Source organism: Rhopalosiphum padi, chromosome 3 (genome assembly GCF_020882245.1).
Source record: "Rhopalosiphum padi isolate XX-2018 chromosome 3, ASM2088224v1, whole genome shotgun sequence".
Taxonomy (NCBI): domain Eukaryota; kingdom Metazoa; phylum Arthropoda; class Insecta; order Hemiptera; family Aphididae; genus Rhopalosiphum; species Rhopalosiphum padi.
The window spans coordinates 3,598,130-3,610,108 of record NC_083599.1 but is presented as its reverse complement, the minus strand read 5'-3'; the positions used below and the strand labels follow the sequence as shown (position 1 = coordinate 3,610,108).

General features: G+C 26.6%; 1 protein-coding gene across 1 annotated transcript; it reads right to left on the bottom strand.

The window, feature by feature from the left end:
* Window positions 1–10,080: 10,080 nt before the first annotated feature.
* Window positions 10,081–11,642, bottom strand: LOC132924712 (uncharacterized). The gene has a single exon (XM_060989155.1). The coding sequence runs from the start codon at window positions 11,569–11,571 to the stop codon at window positions 10,081–10,083; it is 1,491 nt and encodes a 496-aa protein (XP_060845138.1). The 5' UTR covers window positions 11,572–11,642.
* Between the last annotated feature and the right edge of the window lie 337 nt (window positions 11,643–11,979).

Here is an 11,979-nt window from a genome sequence, read left to right as displayed (position 1 = left end):
TTTTAAATTAATATGTGTACAAAATAAGATATTTAAACAACGATTTTAGATATTTTATTATAGGTATTTTAAAAATATTATTTGTGTGTAGGTACTTGGAACTTTTAACGTATATTATTATTTATGTTATATACGCACAATTATAATTTCAAATGTAATGTTTTTGGCCAACAATTAATCGAGCCTATTGCAGTATTAATCCTGATAATAGCAATATACATAATATGTATAATATAATATTATTATATCATAAAATAAACTTAGCAATAGAGGCTGACATACCGTCTTTGCTCAGAATTATTTTTTAGATTTAACACATACATTACAATATTACAGTGACTTACTCGATGACAAGTTACACTTGACAACTACAACTATAATACTACAGCACAGCAGTTATCTATATTTTCCGCTTTGTTAACTTGTCGTTTGTTTATTAATTTAGTAAAATATATTACTAAATCTTCATACAATCTAAATAATATGTATGTATATATTATGTATAGGTGCATAATACTTAACAACGAAAAAAATATTATTCTAATTTATAAACGAGACCTCTTAAAAATATTGTCTCCAAATGTTTTCTTAAAGACCCGAATATTATTTTTTGTTACGTGACATTTGCAATTACTGTTCATATTTTGATTTGTTACACTTAGGTAAACATTTGCAATCGTAACGTTTGTTTTTATTTCGCGTAAAATGTTTTTATAAACATTATACTTATTAATTATTATATTTTTTCAGATGTACCTCACATCTCACTCACTGCAGTACATTCGTCTTCGCAGTATAACACAGCATAATACAATACTCGACGCTCGTCATAATATTTAGGTAAGTGTAATTGGATATTATATTAGTGATGTTACTATAACGCATAGTGCTACGCGATTACCGCCAGTGCGGCGAGACCGCGCGATTTCTATTCTGACCAGGCACGTGTACGGGAAATTAATAGTTGTGCAATTTATTTATATCAATCGGTGATAGCTACAATAATGTAGGTCTAATAATCTAAGTGTACATTTTATATGCGTATAATTATTATTAATTTTCGGACTATTTTTCATTTTTTTTCTTATGTACAAGCAATAAAATATAATGTGTGGTATTGATTATTGTACATTTTTTATGACCCCCCCCCACCGATTTTTTTTTGTGTGCGTTCCTGATTCAATGATCATTTTGTCAGAGCCGTACTTCGATGCGGTGAAATACAAGATGTTTTGATTTTCGCCACGATACGATTCGCGTGGGACAAGGCGTAAACACGAGTAATAAGACTATAACATATAGTAGATTATATAGATATCTAGTTTAGGTTCTTTTTTTACTATTATATTTATTGCGCTTCGATTCGTGTGTATAATATTGTCATCGTGTACAAAATCAAAACACCTGTGTGCGTGTAAACTATAAAATGGGAATTCTCTCAGTAATATTGTTAATAGTCAACACTATAACCAATCTGATAAAATTGTAGGTAATTTTTTCAGAAACGTATCATTAGTACTTAGTAGGTATAGGTACAGCACTACAGTCCCACGGGCCAGAGCTATCGCTTACATAAGACATATAGTTACATCGGTTTGATTTTAATCGCACCGAACATTATAAAACTTATAGCATAGTCGGTATACCTTATAACAGTGTCGGTGCCGTGTACGAAATATTAATAGATATGTATTTGTGTGTACGATTATGCGGACGCGTGTTTTCGTAGCGCTACACATGCCATTAGTAGATACGATAAGAAAAGTTTATTTCAATTATTATTATTATTATTTCGTAGGTAGGTACTATACGTCATTATGTGCATTCGCAGAGTTTCGCATGGTTAACACAATAATAATATGATGGTTATTCACCCATTTTCTCGTCGAAATTGGAAATAATGGTTATGCAAAAAACTATGAATTAATTATAATTCTGAAAAAAAGTTATTGAACTTATCGACTCATTTCAATAAATTATACGAAGCAATTTTTTTTTTTTAATTTATATTTTATACCTCTAAAGTAAAAAAAAATTGTATTTATTAAATATTTTATTATATTTAATAATAAATAAATATTAAAATCAAATGTTTATTATATTATAGTGCTTGTATTTATACACGATAAGTACTCGTCTCTGTAGTATCTGGTTACTGAATTCGAATATTTCACAGTTAAAATCAGCTCACATAATAACTTTAATCTTGTCAACAGTTTCATATTTAGGTCATCATAATATTTTGGAGTTAATGTTGAAAGTTCAAAAGGATTTACTTGTTCATATTGTACTCCATTACTGTACTTATATTTATACAGAGTGATTCTTTTATCATGAATTCATGAACCACTCATTATTTAAAAAAGTATTCATGTTTTTGAAAACATTTTTTTTACATAGTTTGAAGTTGTTAAAAAATCAAAGTTTTTAACAACTTGAAACTATGTAAGAAAATGTTTTCAAAAACATGAATACTTTTTGAAATGATGAGTGGTTTATGATAAAAGAATCAACCGGTATAAGGCATATTATAAAATACAATTTCTACACAAATTATTGAATTATTGAGTACCTATTTATCATTGAATTTAATTCTGATATTTTTTCTGTAAATAGATTTGAAAATATTCTTCAAATAAAAATTATTTTTATATAATTTACGTAAATTTACACAAATTTTATTAATTTTCAAATTCCATAACTATGAATTAAATGTTATTAATTTAAAGAAAAACAACTTTAAATTTAGCGTATAAATTTAATAATTTTACCATAATGTATACATTTACATTATTATCTTATTTACACATTATAAATGTAACGCACTAACACACTGAGCATTATGATTAATTCTTTAACGTTTATAAATAAAAATAAATGTTAAATGTACCTACATAAACGTTTTCAATAAATTAAGAACTTACTGTACATTTAATTTATATTATCCCATTATGAATCATTATTCATTTTTAATTTGCAAATTGTTTATGTATATTTAGCACCTATATTATACATATGTGTTACCGTTACTGTAGATTGTAAAATACCAATGTGCAATTCGAACCGTGAATATAAACAAATTATTTCACGTGCAATATTTCTTTATTAATAAAAACGAAATAAAATGAAAACGACATAACTAATCACAAATCTTTCCACTTACCAAGAAGTTCAGAAATTATTGTACCACAAATTCACGTCTGTTCTCACTTTATAGAATAGCGATTGCCCCAAAAGAACAATATAAACAGGTATATGAGGTATATTATGACATTATGTTTCCCTTGTTATATATTTTTAAATTTTTATTTAAATTGTATTATTCGTATTCCATGCGATTTCTTCTCCCGAAAGTGGTAAAATGTTTCTTACAGTGTTTTAATTTTTTTAAATATAATTTTTTATTATCAAAATTATTAGTGATAGAAAATTAATAAAAATATTGCACAAAAATAATTAGTGTGTATCTGCGATTCAAATAGAATGCAATTATTCTGCACGTATCTTCGGTTCAATTTTTATTTTTATTTCTTGTTCGGATGTCCGTAACTTAATGTACCTTATATACCTACATTGGCTACATTATACAATATTGTGTATGTGTGATAATGTGATGGGCATTGAAAATTTATTTCGCATTAGAACATTTAGTCGTTGTATGAATTCGAGTAATATGGGCACGTGGCAACTAAACGAACTACGAACTTTAGGTATATGCACACTACAAGTGTTATACATTGTACAATAAAAATAATATGAAACATGTACCGGAAATTAATATCTATAAATAATAAAAGTTAATTAGAACATTTTGCAATAATTGCGCTGTGGAGATCCTTATCGACACGTTAGATAGTATAACTACCTATACCCGATATAGTGCGCTCAAGCCTCAAATTGGTAATTGAATTCGCGCTCACATAATCTACGATGAAATCTAAACGCAATTAAACATCCGACTGCCATATAAATGGGAGTGGACAAAATAAAATTAATTTTATCTTTGTGACATACCGGCTGCTCGACGTGGTTTTGCATAACAAATCGAGGGGGCTTAAAACTGTCCGAACACACTGAGTGTAGCAGGCAAAACGTGACTCTGCAGCCACCGGGTCTCGAGATGTTCACGAATCAAATCGGCTTTTATATATGATATATCCGAAGTGATAGATTTTTTTTCAATTATTTTTCGGACTAAATAAAGCTTGGGTACTAAATTTGTTTGGATGCCTAGAAAAATTCACCGTATCCTCGATGATTAAATATTTAAATGCATGGCAGCAATAAATGTTCTTTTTTTCAAATACATGAGAATTTGTAATTTATTTCAAAATAAAGTTAAAATGCCATTTGCAATTATTAAGAAATAGAGTGTGTACTAAAGCGAGTATCCATGTAATAATACACATTATTCAGTTATTACTTAATCCATTATTTCGTCGGTATCCTCGTTGACGTAAACACTAGGCGGACTCAAATGACAATAATAATTTTTCGGGATTTCTATAACTATTAACTACTCTCCTCCTTATCTGGTAATCATTACAAAGTTTGAAGTCCGATTCATCGTAATTGCATTACTACACATTACACAATATCAGACATAATATTTGCGGTTTCGATACCGACCGTTTTCGTCTTTGTCCAGCACGCGCGAGACATAAAATTTAGACGTGATTTTTGCCAAACGTACTGATTGATATAGCAAAGCGATAAGAAATCTGGAAACAGATTTAAATTTTTCGTTAAGTCTACTCGAGATCGTTTTTCCTACTTTTTTTATTGTATCTCCTTAATCCAAAAAATGCATCTAATATTAAAAAAGTAAAAATTAACGAAAATTGTAATATTTAAATTTTTGGAGAAGTTATAAGTAAAAAAAAAAAATGTGAGAAAGCCAATCTCAAGTAAACTTAATAACAAATTCAAATCTGTTAACGGATTTCTTATAGTTTCACTAGATTCCGCGTGTGTTAGACAAAGATAAAAATGGTCGGTATCGAATCCCTTTAATTGTTGACAAAAATAATAGTTATTATACTACGTAATGATTAATTATTATACAATAGGTACTATTAAATTATTATAATATTATATTATTATGTACATTAATTATAATATTGTTATTTGTTATATTTAGATAGCTTTAAAGTTAATACCTACTAACGTACCGTATAACAGTGTGAATACTTATTCATATCTCAATAGTTTATGCTATAGTATCGTTGATTTGAATTTTCATGAAAATTCATATTTTTTGTTATACCTGAGATGGTGTTAATATTACAAATCTTTATTTTTGTTAAAACACAAACATACTTCCAAAAATATTGGCGTAAATTATAGGCACTTGCATTATACTTATATATTGTGGATCAATTTTTGTGAAAATTGATTACAACTGTATATATTTAAGTCTAAAATCGCCGGTTGTCATTTGCGCATCGCTATTGTTAATTTTGACCTTTTTTTTTAAGACAGTTGCGCATCGTTCGATTTTTGGGTTATATATCATTTGCGCATCAGCCGTTTAAAAGGTCTTACATCATTTGCGCATCAATATAATTTAAAAAATAGGTGTACCTATACTCAAAAGTTAATATAAAATGTATACATCAACTTTCAAATATTGTACAGATATTCAGTATTCATCATGTACAACAGGCACCAGAACGTCAAAAATTAGACTACATTAATAAACATTGGCTTAAGTATACTTCCGGTGAAATAAACAGTTTTCATTTTATTAAAATAATGGGATATTATAATATACCCAATATTGATTTATATATTATTTATTTTAAAGCTTAATTTATTTATTTTTATTCATACAATTTATTTCTAATCAAATTATATTTATATTTTAACTAAGACTGTAATGTGCCAACAAAATTGTTCATTTCAATATGTGTATTTGTATAATTATTATGACTACAATTCAATTTATTTTAATTATTTGGATTTATTTATTACATATGATTTATGAAAATCATTACATTTTCAATTATAAACTATTTTTTATACAATTCTATTGTTCAGCATGTTGATGCGCAAATGATGTGCGATATTTTGGTACAGGTAAATAGACGATGCGCAAATGATATACGGCCGTCTAAAATATATTATATAATATTTGAGTTATCATAAAATTGGGAATTTAATTCACGTAAGATATAATATAGTAATGGTAACCTATACACATTGGTGCTTGTTAAGCATTTAAATGTTTTTTTGTATTTAATATACATTTCATATACCTACTTAGTTTTGTATTTTGCATTTAAAAAAAAATTAAAATATCAACTATTGAGTATTTTAGTAAAATATTAAACCCTCGAAGATTTAATGTATTTAGCATTATAATGCTACATATTATCTATAACACTAAAAAGGCGAACAACTATATTTTAAAAGTTGAAATAGTTAATGTTTCTTATTATAAATTATATTAAATAAAATAATTATGTGTACTAAATATAATAAAGTAAAAATAAGTAGATATTAATTAATAAGTCTTAATGTTTTTTAAACATAAATTGAATTTACATCTTTCATGAATACAGATACGGAATAACTATACCTACTTCAATGACATTTAGCATAGGGTTTTTACCTTAAAAATACTTTCATTTAATATTATATGACATATAACTATATTGGATTATAACAGATGAAGTATCATATTTGTGGTTTATTTTGAATATTTTTATATTCATTACATACTTATTAATGTAAAAATCCATAGCCATAGCCGCCCATAGGTAAAAAAAAATATTATTTAAATAAATAACGAACATATTTTAAAGTATTGAAGTATAGCGGGCGCTGAATACAAGATCAATATTGGGAACTCCATAATTTTTTTTTCACAAGTAATATCGATTAAATAAATAGCTTGACCTATTCAAAATTTAAGAATAAAAATTCTAACATCGCCGCTATAGCTAATATAAAATAATTTTTAAGTTTTTGAAAATATTTTAAGTACCTATAACCTATTTTTCAAATATATCTATATTAAAATACACAATGGAAAATATATTTAAATAATTTAGCATTCAAGCACTTAAATACCTATTAAAAATACTTTAAAAATGTATTTTTAACAAGTATATATTATTATATATGTTTTATACTAATAGTACGTAATGCGTATAGAACATATTTTACTCATTTTACTAGACCATCTGTACATGACGTAGGTACATATTATATAGATTGAAATTATTTATACATTTTAATTTTTAGTTATACAAAAAACCTATATATGTAGTATATTGGCTATGCTCGTACGAATTTTATTTAACGATCAATATAAATTATTTTAAATTAACGGATTAAAAATAATTTTTGTTAAAGATTAAAAAATGTATTTTAGTTGATATTTGTGGGTCTTAAAATTATTTTTTAAACCTAGGTATATTATCGTAAAATTCGGAATGCGTAGGTTTGTCACTTTTGGCTAACATATTACTCGATTGCGTTCGCGTATGTTTATTGATGAATCAAAGAGGTTTTATTATTAGCTTAGAATTTTTTTTCAAAAGCCAATTCAGATTTAAAATGTGTCTGAAAACTTTATATAGTAAATGTAGGTACAAAAATATATATGTTTATATTATTTATTTTGTTTATGAAAAAATACAATTTTTATTTAAAACGTTCTACTGTTTACGAATATTACGAGTGATTCGTAGCTTCACATAATATTATATTTTTTCATCATACGTGTTTAAATATGCGATAATTATTATACTTTTGATTAATATTTCTATAGTCAAAATACTTAAAACACATATGTTTATTTACAATATACGGTTGTGATGTCGTACGAGATCTATCAAAATACCTATAGGTGATCTACCGCTATTGACAATCCTGAAATCGAAAATTGTATATAATTATATTTATGTACTTTTATTTCCAATCGACAAACATGTAAAAAATATTGTTGATTTCCTTGCTTTTACTTTTATGATCCAATTAATACGATAAGATAAAATTAATTAAATAGAGAACTGGGGATATACGTCCAATTGCAATTTGTATTTAGTATTTTATTTATCATTTCGACGTACCGTCATTAGTCATTACAATATCATTTTAACGTTTTCCAATTTTTCATGTAACTCATTTAATATGATTGTACTATTTATTATTTTATAAATTTTTATCAGAGCATTATTTATGACGAAGTACCAAAAATATTTAAAAAAACAAATAGCTGTTACCCCAAAATGAAACCAATTTGACTTGCAATGAAGTGAAAGACAATACCTAACCAGACGATTTCCTTACACACATGAATATGACATATATTTTAACTTTTTTTTTAAATAAAAATAATATATGAATTCATTAAGCCTTATAATGATTATATAAAAATAAATATAAGTATAATATTATAAATAAATACGGTAATTCAATAGGTACTATTTTCAGGTAGATCACGTACTGCTTAAAAGTGAGTTTGGTAGACCCTGCGTACGACACACAACCCAATATACATAATATTATTACTAACACCTATTTATTTGTTTAAAGAGCAAAATGCTGTTAAAATGAAAAGCACACACAATGCGCAATGTATGCTTTCACCTTATTTTTTTCCCAGTAAAACGACCGATGGACATATGCAGGATCATAAAAATTAATCCAGTACTAAGATACAGCTTCGATAGGTAGACTTTAGCCTTTAACAAGTGCCCCATGAGCTGAATTTGTGCTTTTGCTTTTGTTCTGAAACAAATAACGCAGGGTCTTCTTAGTAATATGCTTTTCTACTTTTATTGATTGGACATCGTATTTTTATAATTGACATACATCGGCAAACATTATTTTGGATATCTTATTAAAATACAACTCATAATTCGTTTAAACATCATTAACTTACTATATTTTAAATTGCATTCATTAGGTACGTCTTAATACTCTTAATAATATACAGCTATTCATGAAATATTATCACAACATTTGGTAACTACGTGTAAATGTATAAAAAAAAAAATAATATATAATTAATAGTATAATAACTGATTAAAAAATCGATTTAGAAGAATCACGAGTTTTTAAAATAAATTTGATAATTTTATTTTAGTATAATATGTTGCAAATTTATTTTTAAAATGTGGAATACTGAATTAATTATGATATAATTAAAATATGATATTTTATTCTCTTTAAATTAGTATGATTTTTTAACAGTTGATGACTTTAAAGATTGTTGAAGATTCATTTTCTTCAACCTATTTATATTTTTATTAAATACACGAGAATACTAGGTATTTAATTATAAAATATGTATATAATATTAATTTGAGCTGTACACTTATTTATTTTATTTATTAGCTATAGGTATAGTATAGGTTCTACAACAATGAAATTATAAATATTTGATTATTATTGTTATGATCGAATAGTTATTAAATAGTATATTAAAGAGTAGTATTAAATTTTTACCATAATATTCAAAAAGTATGAGAAATAGCGAAGTATTGAAAAACATATAAATTAGTAATATATGTAAGTAGGAATATGGTATTGTTTATTACAAAAATAATTTTATAATTCGTGCATATTATTCGATAAACTGATATTTGTTAAAGGATATGCCTACACGCAAATACTATTTTTTGTTATCTATATTTTTTATTTTATTATACACTGTTTTACTTAATTAGGTGTATACAAAAGATAAATTTGTTTTTGGAATATTTTTTTTGGCAATAAAAAAATTATTATTATTAATATACGTTATAAATCACATTTAATTGTGTATATTAAATAATAAAATACGTAGTGGTGAAATATTAAAAGTCCCAACGAACAATATTTTTTAATTATAACGAAATATTACAGAATATAGTAATATATTAATATTATTATAATTAGGGCTCGGATGTTTATGCACTTAAAACTACTGTAATATGCATGCATTTATGCACTAAAAAATTACGAAATATGCAAACAAAATATGCGCTAAAAATTATAAAATATGCATTTTTAGTCAATAAAAACACCAAAATATGCACAAAAAAATGTATTACAATTCATAAAACAAAAATTAGTTAGTTCATTTTATTACATTATTAAATTATCAGCGTTACACTGTGATACAATAGTTTTTTTAATTTGATCAAACTTGTAGCTGCGTCTGTTATCGGAAAGTAAATTTTTGTAACGTGAAAAACTTCGTTCTACATCTACCGACGTTATTGGAGCATACTTGAAGAATGCAAGATCCTCAACCTTCAAATCTTGTTCTATTCCTTCCATAGTATCAACTTCACCAGAATGTATTTTAGAAATCTGTACCAAAGTTTTAAACCCAGCATTCTTTTCAATTACGTTCTGAAATTTGTCGTAAATTTCTTTTCCCACTTTTCCATTAGCCATTTTGAGGGTTTCTCTAGTATTATTGACAACATTAATTGATTCAAACAAAGTTAATCCAGATGATTCTAATTTAGTTATATTGACTGGTAAACATCTAAAGTTGGACTGAATGAATGTTAAGTTTGGGCCTAAATTTGGCTCAGCCATAATGCTAATACTTTTTTCGATTGAAACTGCGTCATCTGGGTTTAATTTTGAAAATACATTTTGTATAGTTGTAAAATTATCAGAATAGTAAAATGCCGCCTCTAACCATGTTCCCCAACGTGTTATTATAGGCACCGGAGGTAGAGGAATACCAGAAGCTTCTGTTTTAAAAATCTCTAAACGTGATGGTGCTTTCAAAAATACTTTTTTAACGTTTGACACAAGTCCGTCTACATTATTGAATTTTCCACGAATTGTTTCCGCTACTCTATGATGTGCATGTGCAAGACAGGTGACGTGCACCATTTTTGAATAAAGCGCTTTTAACGAATTTGCAGCTTTAATCATATAGGGGGCGGCATCAGTAACAAATAAAAGAACATCATCGTGACGAATACCTTCTGGCCATAACAGAAACATCGATTGATCAAAAACTTTACTAATTGTGAAGTAATTTGCTTTATCTAACTCTTCAGAGTTCAATAAATACAATTTACCCGGCGTATTTTTATCAAGAATACCAATAATCACGTTTGCTACGTAGCGGCCTTCGCAATCTGTTGTTTCGTCTATAGAAACAAATATTTTTTTGCCAACGACATCATTCCTAATTTTTTTAATTGTTTCTTCATAACAATCAGTTAAATAATTTTTGCGTAAAGTTGACTCTTCTGGTATTTCTTTACCTGTATATTTTGTTAAAAAATTACGAAATATTTTATTATTCACCTTGTGGAAAGGGATATTGGCTCCAAGAAACGCTCTACACATATCCATGTAAAATGATGATTTTTTACCGACCACATTGGAAATTAGTTGTTGTGACTGAGTTTGTTTCTGTTGATCAGCTGTGCGAATATGTTTGGCTGTCTTCAAGTGTTGTTCGACGGTAAAGCGACGTTCAGATCCAACTTTAATTTCACACACTTTACAATACAAAACTGTTCCATCCGTAGAAAAAACATCGTTTCCAAACTCGTCTACAAAACTTTTAAGACGAATTGAACAAGACGACTTACATTTCGGCATTTTTAAATAAAAGTACAACTGACCGCGGAAAAATATAAATAATAATAGGTACTCTTAACGACCGACCGGGAAACACGGCGATTAAAATCGTACTAATACGTGGCCTGGTCGTCGCCACATACTCATGGCATGAAGTGTATACAAAATTCTATTATTAAATCGTTATCTAATAAATATTCCAGACAAGCACGATATAAAAATACCTAATAAGGAACATTATTAATACGTAAATTTAATATTTACGTTAAATTGTCTTGAAATATGCATTTATATTCTTAAAATCAAAAATTATGCATTTAAAATACAAAACCACTAAATATGCATAAATATGCAAAATAAAAATAGCATTATTTTATTCAGTAGAACATGAATCAAATTTGTATCCAGGTTAGCAATAAATTGGATAAA

Bases quoted from the DNA above. Each gene is read 5' to 3' on its own strand.
- LOC132924712 (XM_060989155.1), bottom strand. From the start codon at position 11,571: ATGCCGAAATGTAAGTCGTCTTGTTCAATTCGTCTTAAAAGTTTTGTA.